The following is a 15,704-nucleotide window of genomic DNA, read 5'->3' on the forward strand; positions in this document are numbered from 1 at the left end:
TCATTCTCAATGTTCTCTGCTTTTATAGCTTTTATAAGAAGCCGTATTCATTTTTCAACAATATACTCACTTGATTACTGACTGTGCCTGTTTGCCTACCAAGACGTAATAGAAGTGCAGTGATTGCATTGTGCTAAATTGATGTGAAAGTGCTTTTTTTAAATCAAAATAGATTTATTCAGACTGGATAAGCAGACTGAAAGTCAACTTTCCTTAAAAGGGATACTGCTCCGCAAATCTATCTATCTTTAAAGCTGCACTAATTCATATTTTCATATTAACAATGGACCAAATGACTACATGTAAGGGGTCGCTAGAAGGAGATGACTTACTTGTCATTTTTTAACAAAAATGATTTCTTTGCCTAAATCATCTCCTCATGGTGCTGGCCACCTCTGGTAAAATTGCCTACATCCTCAGTTGAACAAGTTTTGTGATTCTACACCTTTAGTATAATTGCCTATGTCAAGCATGTGATTTAGGCTGTTTAATTTTTTGTGTTTTCTGAAAAACCTAAAAAAAAAGACTTTTAACAAAAATTATTTCTTTGCCTAAATCATCTCCTCATGGTGCTGGCCACCTCTGGTAAAATTGCCTACATCCTCAGTTAAACAGGTCTTGTGATTCCACACATTTAGTATAATGGCCTATGTCAAGCGTGTGACTTTGGCCGTTTAGTTTTTTGTGTTTTCTAAAAAACCTGAAAAAATTACGTAGGCAATTATTTTAGGAAGGTGACGAAAATTTAGCAAAGTGGATAGAAACATGACTGCAAATCAATGCTAATGTAGTCTGCATCCACGATGTTCCACTTCTGGGATTGTTCAGGTGCCGCCAGAAATTCCTACGGATGTCCCTCATTTTGGCCGGATGTCCGTTACCTTCCACTTTCTTTGTGTTGGCATTTTAAACTCCAGTGGATTTCTGAGGACTACGGTTAATTCCTCCTCAGATCTCTGCATGGTAAATTGAGACAGCTAGCTAGACTATCTGTCGAATCTGAGTTTTCTGTTGCACGACTAAAACAACTTTTGAACGTACACACGTTCCACCCAAACAAGTTCCTTCCCGAGGCTATTTTGCAGAGGCATTGTTGCTCCGTGCGGCACTTAGCAACGCCAAGGACGATTGAGAATGGTTTAAAGAAATGGCAATAAACCAGAGCACATTTTTCTCCCATCATGGAACACTGTGTGGACTAGCCAGACCCTCCTCTGCAGCGCCGTGGGGGAAGCTCTGGCAATGCGAGACTAATGCTAATGTAATGCTAAAATAGCCCCAAAATAAAAAAGAACATTGTTGTTTTAAATTTAAAACGCGCTTCACCCGTAGACTTGAAATGTAGCTGTAAATAGTTCTATTTTACTTCATCTTCCTGCACAACGCTGTTGAGGTTGCATGCATACGTTTAGCTCCTGCTATCTCACTCATTAGACCCTTCCCCAGGGTCCTGGTATTGTACTACTACTCACTGTCATAGCTCACTGGAATACCTAATGGAAGTGAGCCATCGTTAGTGTTATTAGTTACATCTGTGCATTTTAGGAAAGACAAGTCAAAACGTCTGCTGTAAAATGGACAACAATCTGGGGTAACGAGGCAGCTAGCAACCGACTTTTTACAGCGACCTTTCAAGTCTAAAGAGAGTAAATGTTTCAGAATCAGGAGGCAGATATTGGGTGGATCACTAACAAGAGCAAACTGTTTGACATAGAAAAAAAAAATCTACTTCTAGTATACTAAATGCCCTCTCTCCAAAATTACAGACAGACAGACAGACAGACAGACAGACAGACAGACAGACAGATAGATAGATAGATAGATAGCGCATTTTCCATGTCATGTAGCTTTAGATAAAGTGGTCTACTGCTTGATATTGCCTTCATCACTCAAAAGTCCATTTATGACCTTTGGTTTTGTAAGGTTACATCTGAGTCTTCTCAGTGTTGCAAAGAACAAGAATTGTTATGAACAAGCCCTCCACAGAAATCAATGTGTTCAATACAATGCATTATGAAGTTTCTCATGAAGAATGGCAATCTAACGGCTGACAGAACTGGCCTGCATATTGCCACAATACTGCTTCTCCATCATAATTGCTGCCCAGACACCTCCATTTTCCACTTCACTTTCTCTTTGTCTTCGACCTCTCCTCCCTCCTCCTCTCTTTTCCAACCCCACCCCCACTCCCATCTTCTCTCCCCTCTGCCCCTCTCAGGCTGAAAAGCTGGTAATCAGGGCTCATTGACTTGGGGCTGACACCATATCATCATCGTCACATCTCTGAGCAAGTTTCAAAAGATGAACTAAGCGCTGTTAAGTCTCTATATCCTTCTTTTCACATAAGCCTGACGTTGAAGGACCAAAAATACAACAAGTACATCATAGAATCAATAACTTCTATTGGAAATAACCAACTTCAAGACAAGGCAGTCAAAAGAAGCCAACATATTTAAATCAGCAATAAAAACATTGAAGATAAACTTGATTTTTGTGGCTGCCATAATCTTACATTATATAGTTGTGTTGTATACTACATACAGTATATCATGCAGTATACATTTGAAAATTGTACTGCATAAAAAAATGTGCATTAAACATGACACCGACTTGACAAAGGAGGCGATGATATACTATATGTGTACAAAAATAATCAATCTGTCATTATCGGCTTTTTGACTAACGGGTCATTTGCATCTTAAGAAATTCCTGGTGTGTGTGTGTGTGTGTGTGTCTGTCTGAGAGAGCGAGAAAGAGAGAAAAGCTTTATACACAATATAATCACTGTTTTGTCTGTGGTAAGAAAAGGGAATTAAGAAGTGTTGTTTCCATGGTAACCGACCTGTCAGCGAAAAGGGACGTTGTGCCTTTGTTTTTCCAGGTGAGAAAACACACACACACACACACACACACACACACACACACACACACACACACACACACACACACACACACACACACACACTACAAGGCTACAGGTAAACAACTATAAATCTTTACAGGAGTCATTGAACACATGTTAGAAGGGCCAACGGCCAATGGCAGTGGAGTATTTCAGATCTTTCAGAGAAAAAGGGTTAATTGATGACTAAACCAGGTTTCTCCTCTGAGAATCCTCGGCTGCAGCGTGACAGCAGACTTAACGAGTGCTCTAAAGGGCAACGAAGACAAATTGATGGAATGCCTGCTTTTCTTTAAACTCACATCATGGCCTTCAGATCGCCTTGCAACTTTTAATGTTTATTTCACCTGTAAAGTTTAGTGACTGCGTCTTGCACGCATGTGACGCTATCGGGGTGACAAAATCTGGCCGCAGACATATAAACACCTGGCAAAGTACTCAAAAACGCCTCTCTCTCTCTCACACACACACACACACACACACACACACACACACACACACACACACACACACACACACACACACACACACACACACACAAACCTCCACTGCTTTGACCTCAACCAACTCAGTAACCAAATAAATAGCTTTGAACCTTCCTTTTCCCTTCTACTAATCCCTCTGTCCTCTCCGTCTGCCTTTCTGTCTGTGTGGTTGCTAAGCGACAGCTGGACTCCAGGTCATAAGTCAGTCCTAAAGAGAGCATGTAAATTGCAAGCATACTAGCGATGCAGGCATGAAATGATGTGGCACAGATGGTGGCCACACATTAAAAGATTCTTCACTTTGGATTTAGTCATGAGGGACCTAGAGAGACCTCACAGAAGGAAATACCAAACACTGTGATTTAAGGACAACACTGAATTTTGAAATGGAAAATGAGAATGAGAGAATGAGCGGAGACATGACTAGGGCTGCACAATGTATTTTTTTTTTATCATCATTATAGCAATATCAACTTGCGCAATAAACACATTGCGAAAAGCTGCGACATATTGCGAAAAACGCTCTGAGATATTTTTAGTTCGTTGTAATAGAGTAGATCAATGGAAAACTAAATGTAACTGTAATTCTTTTTAGTGGTGCATTTTATGTTAAATTCAATGTTCCATTTACAAAATAAATGTTGGAAATACATTGTTTCCCTTATTTTTTTATTCAACAAGCAATTTGCTGTATTTAAGCAGAATACTGAAAGCAGCACTAATGCAGAACTGAGTACACTTTAATGTCTGTAAAGCAACACTGGTCTTCTGTTCTGCTGAAAGGTGGAAGGAAATTATAAAGGTCAAATCATGTGTTGTCATGTAGTGTCTCCCATTTCTGCCTGATTCCTCACAAAGTTCTATCCTTTAAAAGTTTCAAAAACCTCATGTTAGTCTGACTTGCTGAGCAAGTTGACAAAATAAAACCGTTTGAAAATGTCTTACATACCCCCTTAAACTTAAAATAGTTGGCCATGCAGTAAGATCATGGCAAGTTTAATTTACATAGTTGGATGAATTTGACGCAATGGTACAAAAGGCTCCGATTGCATTTCTTCCTTCAAAAGCAATAATAAGTCGAAGAGAGATTAAAAATCTTGGGCTTGCTGCATTCAAGTCTCATATAAATGAAAATCAGTATAAGCCCCAGTATGATTTGTATCGACAAGCTGCTACTTGTGTAATAAAAACAAATCTTTGTTGTGTGCTCCTTGACACCAAAAAGCGTATCCTCAAATGCATGCATTGATGGGTCTTTAATATCACAAGTAGATTCTATTAAATACGTTGTTATTATTATTATTATTATTATTATTAACTCTAAACTTTCTTTATAGGTTTTTCTTTTAATGTCAGGAAACAACACGCACCCAATTGTTGCTACCCATTCTGGATTATGCTGAAATGGTGTGTTATAATACTACTAAGTCAAATATTATATGTACAATAGTTTATATAGATTTACTGTGTCTAGTTAGGGAGTTCAGTAGAAAGTAGTCTCGCATAGCCAGACCTTCCTCCACAGCGCTGCGAAGGAGGGTCTGGCTAGTCCACACAGCATTCTGGGATGGGAGAAAAACATGCTCTGTTTTATTGGCATTTCTTTAAACCAATCACAATAGTCTGGGGCAGCACTATGCACAGGACAGAGCAACGGTGCCGCTGCAAAATAGCCTCAAGAAGGAAGTTGTTTTGGCGGAACGTGTGTACATCCAAAAGTTGCTTTAGTCGTGCATCAGAAAATGCTCAGTCAATCAGATAGTCTAGCTAGCTGTCTGGATTTACCCTGCAGAGATCTGAGGAGCAGTTAACCATAGTCCTTATAAATCGACCGGAGCATAGAATGCCAACACAAAGAAAGCGGAAGGTGACGGACATCCAGCCGAAAAGAGTGACAGAAGATGCAGTATATTGGCAACGTCTCTGCAGGAGAACCAGAAAGATTGTTACATTTTCTGCCATGCCAATTCGAATTACAGAGAAGCCACAATTCAGCCAACCTGCTGTGCCTCTGGTCGTACACAGTAACTGATGATGACTGCAGCGATAAGTTACAGGAGGAGAGACATTAAAGTGAAAAAGGGAACTACTGGACACACACTGAGTCCCACAAGAGGGGACACTTAGCAGTCTGTGTTTTTATACATCAGCGCGCGTGTGTGTGTGTGATAGAGAGTTCTCTTCATGACAGGCCACATGGACCCAGGGGACCTACGGATGCCACTCCTTCCAGAGACATGGTGTTCTCTGTTGTCAAGGTTGATTAGTTGCAGGATGAATCCAATTTCCTCTCCTCTCCTCTCCTCTCCTCTCCTCTCCTCTCCATCTCTCCCAGACTTGTCCTCTCCTGCTTGTTAATCGACTCGCCTATCTCCACTCTCTTTCCCTCCATTACTCTCCTGTCGCTGTTCAATGCAGACAGGCTGAGACAAACAATAAGCTCTGTAGATAAAGTTAGCACTGTAGGCATGGAAGTCATTGCCATTGTGAAATTGAAGTATTGCATCCACATCTTTATATACATCAACTATACTGGAAGCGCGGCAAGCCACAGATATAGCATATGGTTTCCTGATTCAGTGTATTTAAAGGAATACGCCACCGTTTGTTGAGATAGGGCTTATCACGGTCTACCCTGGCTGTAGATAGGTGGGCCAACGCATTTTTAGTCTCAGTGCAAGTAATTAGGTTGTTTTTTTGTCTTTTGTTGGCTCACTTTTACTCACAACATGCTAACCGGCAACATAGGATTCCATTCACTACGCTAAGCTAACTAGCGGCGGCGCTGCTGGTGTTGCACCGGACTAAAACAATGCATGCACAAAAAATGCGTTGGCCAACCTATCTACAGCTAGGGGAGACCGTGATAAGCCTTATTTGAACAAACGGTGGCGTATTCCTTTAAATACACTGAATCAGGAAACCATATTCTATATCTGTGGCTTGCCGCGCTTCCAGTATAGTTGATGTATATAAAAACACACACTCGCACAGGCTACTGAGTGTCCCCTCTTGTGGGACTCAGTGTGTGTCCAGCAGTTTCTTTTTTCACTGTGATATCTCTCCTCCTGTAACTTATCGCTGCAGTCATCATCAGTTACTGTGTACGACCAGAGGCACAGCAGGTTGGCTCCTCTCACTGCCTGCTTGTAATCTTGTAGCCGGTGTTTCACACTTTGATTAAATGTGAAATGTGAGTAATGGACCCAATGCACAGACTTTTAGGAATGTTGTTGTCTCACTTGAGTTTGTTTCAAAATTTCGCTTCTCTTTAATTTCATTTAGCATGGCAGAAAATTTAACAATCTTTCTGGTTTTAATGGGTTGTGCACTATGAGGATAGAAGCCATAGCAATTTCCAACTTCACCTGACTCTGCTTGAAGGAAGAAACTCTGCATGTCGTAGCAAAAGCCAAATTCAACCTAAAAAGTTTGGAATGAATTCAGAAATACATGACATCTGAAGCTGATAAAACCTTTAGTCTGTAAGCTCTCATGGTCCTGGAGAAAAAACATTATTGTACTTCCAAGATATGGTTTCCTTTACTGAAAAAAAATCATTTTTGTTTTTGCTTGTGTATTAAACAAAGGCTTCACACCTCCCTGCACATTTATAATTCAGAAAAATGTTGAGGATAGATAAATCCAACTCAACAATATGAGGAGATATTGTTGTCCCAGGGAAGAAAACATATTTTGGCCAGACAGCCTTTACAGTAAGAACTTCCCACTTTATGAAGATCCTTCCATTGAATATACCCAGCAACAGATTTGCTGGCTGAAACAACTAACTAACTGGTTCTGTCATTTTATAAGCTTTAGCTAGCTAGCTAATTTAAGCAGACCTTAAAACAATGCCAGAATTTGAAGTGGAGTGAGACCTCCTCCTGCAGCTCTCCCTCTCCGTCCAGCCCCTCCCATCAGACAGCCACGGACATGCACCGACTTTATACAGTAACCTTTTACGAGTACTTATCATTTATTTAATTAAGATGCCGTTATATAGCGGCAATTATGTGAGAATGGCTGCGCTAGGGTTAGCAGAAGGCTAAACTAGCGGTAGGTCTGCCGCGCTTCCTCTCACACCGCCTAAACATGTCCTCGTCTGGTCCTCGTTCAGATGGCAGCAGTACTTTGGCTACGGTAAACAGAATTTTCCCCGAAGGGATGTGCACACCCATCTGCATTTGCAGAGCAGCCATTAGGAACGTTCCGTATCTGTAGTGACATCCAGGATCTGTTCGTGATTTTACATGTTGTTTACTTTATTGTTATTTGAATGGCTTATTTAACATCTGGCCAAGGGACAACCATTGAAAATGAGCTATTTTTTTATTATTTGCTAACCCATAAAAATAAAATGACTAGAATGTTGACAGCAATAGTGAAAGTAACTGTTTTTGGGATTGGATGTGCAAGTGTGTGTGTATGTGTCTTTGACTGGTTTGAGTAAGGATTAAAAAGAGATTACAGGTAGGGGGAAGATTTGCCGGATCAGACCGGAATGTACCACACACACCCAGCCTCTGAAATATAGACAATGTCATGATTGTCAGGAGCTATGTCATTAAACAGCAATATTAGCGAATAAAGCTGTAATATCAGCCTCGTTCCGACAACCTGGTTCAATACTGACTGCTCACACTGGCAACCTTGTACCAAACAGCAACATCTGAGTGAGCTCACACAATAATTGACCATGAAGAACAAACTATTTCCTTAAACTCAGTCACATTAACCTCCACTCTCTGTTTGGTTGCATTTCTACCAGAGATCTCTATTAACAGCACTAATTAACCTTGTTGAAAGCTGAATGGCTCGCCTATCACCAAAGGATTCAACCTACATCCAGTTCATGAAAGCTTCAACGATATACTGCTCTTTACACCTGTTGCTGCATGCGTGTGGAAACATTCACTGTATTCACTACAAAGTCATCATGAAAGTAGGGTTGGGCGATATGGAGAAAATCAGATATCACGATATTCTTGACCAAATACCTTGATATCGATATTGCGGCGATATTCTAGGGTTGACAATTGGGGCTTTAACAAAATGTCTTCACACTTAGATTTTAGATAAATAATCATCAGTTATGTGGACATAATGTCTAAGTGGGAAAAAGGCAAATAATAGAACAGTCTGGTAAGTACAGAAAAGTACGTCACTTCACTGTAATGCAGCCTTTAAAACCAGGAAAAGACAACACTTATGTCATATCACGATATTACAATATCCAAAATCTAAGATGATATCTAGTCTCATATCACGATATCGATATAATATCAATATATTGCCCAGCCCTACATGAAAGCCACCAAAAGGACAAAAGAGCTCCCCGCTACAGACACTCAAACCACGTCAACACATTGCTGCTCACGCTGTTTGATTGGCAGGTCACCATTATCGCCCTAGTAGTCAAGGGAATGCAACAGAGCAACTGAATTACTTTTTGTTGCTTCAGTAGGAAGGACTCATGAACTCTCTAATCAGCCTCACGGAGGAGGGCATCAAAGTGACTGAAAAAGAAGGCTGCTGCCTTCAAGGCTTAGGGTTGGGACTCTGTCAGCTGTGTGAGCTGTTAATAAAATCAGCCCAAGAATTAGCCAGTCCCTTTCAAACATATTTCCAATCATCCCTTGATGCCCACAGCAGTCTAAGTCTTTGCTGTGGAGGAGGTCATCTATTGTTGCTGCCCCTAAGAAAGCCTGTGTAAAGATGATGAGGGACCTCTGACCTATAGCAGTTACCTCTACACCTAAGAAATGCCTTGAAACGATTATGCCGCACAGGCGTTATTACCCTCAATAACCTAATTTACATTGAACTACTGACACTTTGGTTTGTATTTTCTTTGTCAAATTGAATAGCGATTGTTATTCCTTTCAACCACACCTGAGCTAAGGCCCTGTTCAGACCTGGTATTAACATTTGTCTTGGGTGACCTGATCACAAGTGGACAGCTCTAAGTACTGGTGTGAACGCGCCCAAGACGCGTTGAGATCCGATCGCTCAGACTCAAATGCCTTCTTTTAGCAGTGGGTATGCAAATGTTTCCAGGGCCAACTGATGTCCTCTGTGTAAACGGAACTACGTACTCATTGGCTGGCTTTTTCTCCACCACGTCTGAGCTACAGTATGGGTAGCTCTGTGTAGTTTGGCCATTTTTGCATTTCTCATCTCGGTTGCCTGGCAAAGGCGGCAGTTTTGGCAGCACGGAGGTCCCTGGGGACCACGGGTAGACAATAACCTTATTTTTAGGTTTGTAAAATGTACCCAAACATATAACGTATACCGCCGTCGGGCGGAGAAAAGTATGTCCTCTGGCACAAAGACTGTAGGCATCGCACATTTCTGTAATAGGCTAAATAATGTTTGATGTATGTGAGAGTAACAACGGAAATTAATACACACATCTTACACAATAATAACAAAACCAATTTCATTAAAATATGTATTTTTGTATATGCAAACGGAAATTATGTATGCTCATTTGCATATAGAGTGGGAAAGTGAGATCCAATTACAAGTGGTCACTCAAGACGTATGTGTAGACACATTATAATGCCAGGTGTAAACAGGTGTACTCAGAGCTGTCCACTTGTGATCGGATCACCCAAGACGCATGTTAAAGGGTAACTACTGTGTTAACCTTTAACATGTGTTTTTTCCTATGTTTTTGTGTCTAAGTGACTGATGGAAACAACAATCTTTGAAACTGGTCCAGTATTAAGCGAGACCGCTGCAGTCTGTATTGGTAAATCATGCTAGCAATGTTAGTTAATAGGGCAATTGTCCAGCTTGTATTTACCTTCACAAAAGTGCTCGTTTTGCCACTGATAGGCTCAGATTAATATTCTAAGTGTCTGACAACATTATGGTAAGGATTTCTAAGGATGTCAACCTTTCTGTTAAAGAGTAAGATGCTTTTTTTAAACAACATACGAAATTGGTTCGCTAAACCCACCACAGTAATTTTAGCATTGTAAAATACAAATATAAAATTAAACTATGAAAAGCTGTTTCGGGTCGTCTTTCCACTTCTCCAACCATCGCAACTTTAGTTTTGGTCGAAATAAACACATAGTTTACCGATTCAAATGTGAAAATATGTTGGCTGTATAGACGCTAAAAGTATTGCTTTTTTAAATGGAGTCTGGTGGGTTTAGAGCTAGCGACTTCAGAGCCATTTCTGGCTAAACAGAAAGCTCTCAAAGAGGTTTTAAAGATCTATCTCTGAAGGGATCCCCAATGTTAAAGATTGTTATTTCCATCAGTCACTTAGGCACAAAAACATAGGAAAATAGGGTCCAGGTTGAAAAAAAACGGTAGTTACCGTTTAATGCCAGGTCTGAACAACAGGGCGTAAGATACTGATACTTGACCTGGGTATACTGTACGTCCCGGCTTTTGACACTCTGTACTGTAGCTGTTGAGATTAGCCAAGATTTTGACAAAAATGCACAGCCATCCACTGCATGGATACCTGTGTAGGTACTGTTGTAAAGTAAATGTTAACAGGATGTTACAGCATAAAGCAAAAAGCAAAACATGTGCAGCTCTCTTGTCCCAATCCTTTCTCCTTTTTTGCCCCCTGTTACCTCCTCCGCTGTCCTCCTCGTCAATGCTGTTCTTGATGCTGTCGTACTCCTCGTCGATGTTCTGGTTTCCTCGGATCTGACTGAGCACGCGGCGGGCCTTCTGGGTCAGCCCATGCTGGATTAACCAGCGAGGGCTCTCCGGCAGAAACAGGAATCCCACAAACTGGAGCACGGCGGGAAGCACCGACAGACCCAACATGTACCTGGACAGGCAGGGAGGGAGGGGATGCATGGAGTGAGTAATCTAATTACGATCACAGAAGCTACATATTTTAGTTTTTTGGCTAATGGAAACTTTGGAAAGCTTTGCATGCCATGCACATTTCAATTCCTTTGACATTTGTTACAACAATAGGTTGCTATATATTCAGTTTGTTGAGTAAGTTCATTTCGGTGAAATAAAACACTGGGGGAAATGTCAAGGCTTTATGCAGATTCTTTGGCTTAAAATAACTTAAGCATTTACATTTAGCAAAAAATAAGAGGGTACATGAGGGGAAAACTGTAATAATAATACAATGTTTGAGAGCTTTATCTCTCTAGACGTAGAAGAAGTGGAAAAGCAGCAAGTTGCTCCAAAGAGTGGGAAATAAAATCCATATATTTTTACCGGAGAAAACACTCAGACATATACGGCTTTTCTTCTGCTGCGCAGGCATAACATCAGTTAACATCAGTTAGACAACATTCATACTCTAAACTCAATAAGTGTCTCCAAAAAGCCATTATCGTGTATGAATCCCCGCAATCTAGGGGCTTCTAAAGGATCTCTGCTATCTCCATCAGAACCGTAGTTGAGGCAAATCCTTCCAGGAGGACGATTGTTATCTAAAGTAGCACACAGTTAAACATTCACACACCCTGGAGGCTTCAAATCTGCATTCAGTGTGACAGCAGGAAAAGACGCAAACAGACGCAAAAAAAAAAAAAAAAAAAAAAAAGAGTAAAGATGGTAACAGATAAAAGATAAAGGACAGAGAAAGTGGTATAGTGTATCTTTCAAACATACAGCGTGGCTGCTGCCAGAAAATGCTAGGGACGGACTTGTGTATGTGTTGACATTTGGAATGAGGGTTTGAGCAGCCAACCCGACTTCTTCTGGCATTTGATGTGATAAGAACCCAAAGAAAAAAGACAGTGATATCATATTTGACTATATGACCATCACACAGGGAGATGGGAATCCTTTGAAAAGTACCGAACGTGTACTTATGCAGACATACAAGATGCCATTTTATGTTATTCATGCTTTTATTGGTCTATAACTTTACACATCTTCTGCACGTGTGAGGTGCGCGTCTCTGTGTCTGACCTCCACCCATCGCGCTGCAGGTAGCTGAAGGCGCCGTCGACGAGGCTGGCGGTGAACTGCCCGCCGGTGATGAAGAGGGTGTTAACCGTCACCAGCTGACCCCTGAGGTGGGGCGGAGAGGCCTCGGCGATGTACACTGGCACCGTCATAGAGGCAATACCTACACAGTGGGGGAGAGAAAGGGAGAGGCAATGGTTGGCAGGAGGTTCAGATGTCGCCTGTCCTCAAAGGAAATGCAGACTTACTGTATATGAAAAGGAATTATTTGTATGGCATACATTAAAAATGAAAGCAGGTTTATAAGCTAAACCGTGACAAAAGCCTTATACTAACATTAACCAATCAACTGACCTGAACATTATCTAAAACACAAAAGAAGGCAGTTTTCTTCAACTAAACGCTTTAAATAATAATAAGAAAACCTTTATTTATCCCTCACACACAGGACCCATAGACACGCATTAGCAGTGGTCAGAGTGATGGGGCTGCCACTGAGTTGGCGCAGTGCGGTGGCTTGCTCAACTGTCACTTCTCCAGCTAAGACCCCATACCGTGCTGGATTTCAACCAGCCACCCTCCGGTCCCCAAGCCAAATCCCTAAACATTGAGCTACTGATTTGAAAATAACAACATTTTAAATTCTTAAAAAAGTGAGTGAGTTTAACATCATTATTACACTTGTTTTATGTCATTAATTACTTATTCAAAATAACTCTGCCCTTTGACCCTGAAATCAACAACAGCAACACTGATGTGGACAAGAGGTGAACCCAAGAGACACAAACAAATACTTTAGTCCATAGGACTGGGAGATATGGTCAAAATCTTCTATCCCGATATAGGTCATTTCATATCTCGATAACGATATATATATCACGATATAGCATGTTTTCTGGTAATTCAAAAAAGAAATAGTCTATATGAAATAACCACATGGTAAAGCCTATTTTTGTATACTCCTGTCTGAGTTTAACACTTGAAATGTAAAATGAAATGAAAAGTACTGAGTATTTTTAAGAACTTTAGTGCAAAATGAACATAACAGTTTGAAGTTAAACTATAGAGACAAAAATATTCCAGCTATGCACTGGCTATGTGATGTAAAAAAAAACCACTATCCTCAAATGACAATTCTCTCTAGAATATTTAATTATATTGTATTTTATTTTTTTGATTTTCAGTGAGGCATGTGAATTAGTATTAGTTTTTTTATTTCAATTTAGACGAAGTAATTGTACACAACAATATCTCAATTTATGATTTCATCACGATACAGTGAAAGACGATAAATGATCACATTGAGTTATCCCCTGGTTCTTATAGTCCAACTCAGTAATGGGCATACACACACACACACACACACATGCTTCTGTGCTCACATACACACAGAACAAACAGTGTGTGTTTGCCTATCTGACAAGGTGCCATGGCCCACAGCTTTCTGCAGCTGGCTCCCGATAAGCTCTATTAATAGTCTCCCAATGCTTTCTATACACCCCCCTCCTCATCACCTCTCCCTCCCCCCCTGCCAACACCCTGCCCTCGACGCCCGCCATAACTACGTGGCTACCTGTTGCCATGGCAACCACTTGCTGGGAAACCAGTCTCCGAGCGGGCACCACACTGTGGCAGCTCTGGGAAGAGGAATCGATAACCCAGAGCAAGGAGGATTTTTTTCTTTCATTTTTTTTTTACAGAAGAGTGTGAATGGAAATCACCATCATCGGCATTTCAAAACACAAAGTTATGTTTCTTGAAGGAGTACACAACATCAGAACATTTACTAAAAAAGACATACTCTTTCTTCCCACAGTGTACTACAAGACAAGATAACAGTATTGGTTGAAAGGCCTGTGGTCAAGTCTCTGCCTGGCCTACTGCTCAGTGTCCAGTGATCAGAGGAGAGGCATTTGTAGACTCTGCCAAGGCTGTACAGCTCTCCAGCCTGCTGTTAACACCCAGAGATATCAGTCGTCTCTTTTGCTTCATATTGATTTATTGAACTTTGAATGAAACATTCCCTAAGGATTTGGAGTCTAGTCTTTATCTTAGTTATTGCTAAAAATAAAAAAAATTTAAATAAAGGAATATCATCAGAGGGCGGAAATCCGAGATCCAGATTACCACCGAAATCTAATTAACTGCTCTTTGGCATGATGCCTGTCTGCTCAGGCCAACTTGATGGAAATCCATTCATAAGCTTTTGCGAGATGCTGCTGGAAAACAGACACAAGAAGAAAAAAACCTAACCCCTATGCTACAGGTTAAAGTAGAGGTAGGACCTTTAAAACAACTCATTTTAGTAGGAATTGCAGTGTACTGGTTTTGTCATGTACATGTACACAGCGCAGAGACCTCAAGACATGGGTCACCATACCCCCCTTCCCCAAATCCAACCACCTGTTATTACATAACTGGAATACCATACTTAGGTCACCTGTACCATCTCCTTGGCGATTAAGCAAACTCCATTCGCTGACGAGGGCCACAAAATGCGGCTGAAGGATGTTAAGTGGCCCTTGCTCTAGAATTTTTTTGTCGAAAAAAAAATGCTATACTGTATTGTTGAATGCAGTTCGTTTCAGCATGTTTAAAGAGTGGTATATTATATTAGAATAAGTATCACGTTTGAGTGTAATGATTCAACAAGTAAACAACAGATTTCATGCCAATCTGCAGAGCAGTTCACAGGCGGGGAAAGCAATCACCAAATGCTACGAAATCTGTTTTGGCTCCTTTCTAACAGCTTCTAACAGCTGTATTCTGTCTGTGCGTTTGCCCTGTAGGTTTCTATACTCAGATGGCATTATGCAGATGCACACACACACAGAAAGGATATATACAATATCCACAGATTTTAACACACTTAACACAAACAAGTCTTCTGCTGCAATGCCTCTATCTGTATTCACCTCATAGAGCCGGACCTCTTCATCCTCCCTCTTGCTTGTTTTCCTCCATGTTGCCCTGTTTTAATTATCTCAGACATATGTATCACCAGCTTGTCTTCGTCCAAGCCACGCCTGCTGCCGCACACAGCCTATATGCCCATGAGTGAGATACTACAGCTGATGTTGATGTATTTACTGAGTAATGAATCATTTCCTTTTCACATCTTGCTGCAGGTGGTGGAGGGAAAATCATTATGTCAGAGCCCATTACAGTAAAAAGGTCAAATACTGTACACATTTGCTTTAGTTTATTGACAGTCTGGAATTAAGTGTTTTTGGCTGGGAGTCAAGCTTTACAGTCATTCTATCTTGCACTGGCTTTAGAAATGCAGAATGTATTCATTTTTAAGATGCTAATTCTATAATTTCACATATATGTTATGTCTTGTCTGTATTTCTTTGATGTTGCATAAAGGAAAATCCCTGTAAATGTGAAAGTATATCCCTATACAG

General features: G+C 40.7%; 1 protein-coding gene across 12 annotated transcripts in view; it reads right to left on the bottom strand.

The window, feature by feature from the left end:
- slc2a13a (solute carrier family 2 member 13a) overlaps nucleotides 1–15,704 on the bottom strand; it is a 78,253-nt gene that overhangs the window by 53,539 nt on the left and 9,010 nt on the right. For all 12 annotated transcript variants that reach the window (XM_028571311.1, XM_028571322.1, XM_028571319.1 and 9 more), the window contains 2 exons: nucleotides 12,301–12,460; nucleotides 10,989–11,191 (listed from right to left, as the gene is read on the bottom strand). In XM_028571311.1, the coding sequence (XP_028427112.1) occupies nucleotides 10,989–11,191; nucleotides 12,301–12,460 (363 nt within the window). The remainder of the gene's footprint in view (nucleotides 1–10,988; nucleotides 11,192–12,300; nucleotides 12,461–15,704) is intronic.

The sequence above is a fragment of the Perca flavescens genome, chromosome 23 (genome assembly GCF_004354835.1).
Source record: "Perca flavescens isolate YP-PL-M2 chromosome 23, PFLA_1.0, whole genome shotgun sequence".
Lineage (NCBI taxonomy): Eukaryota > Metazoa > Chordata > Actinopteri > Perciformes > Percidae > Perca > Perca flavescens.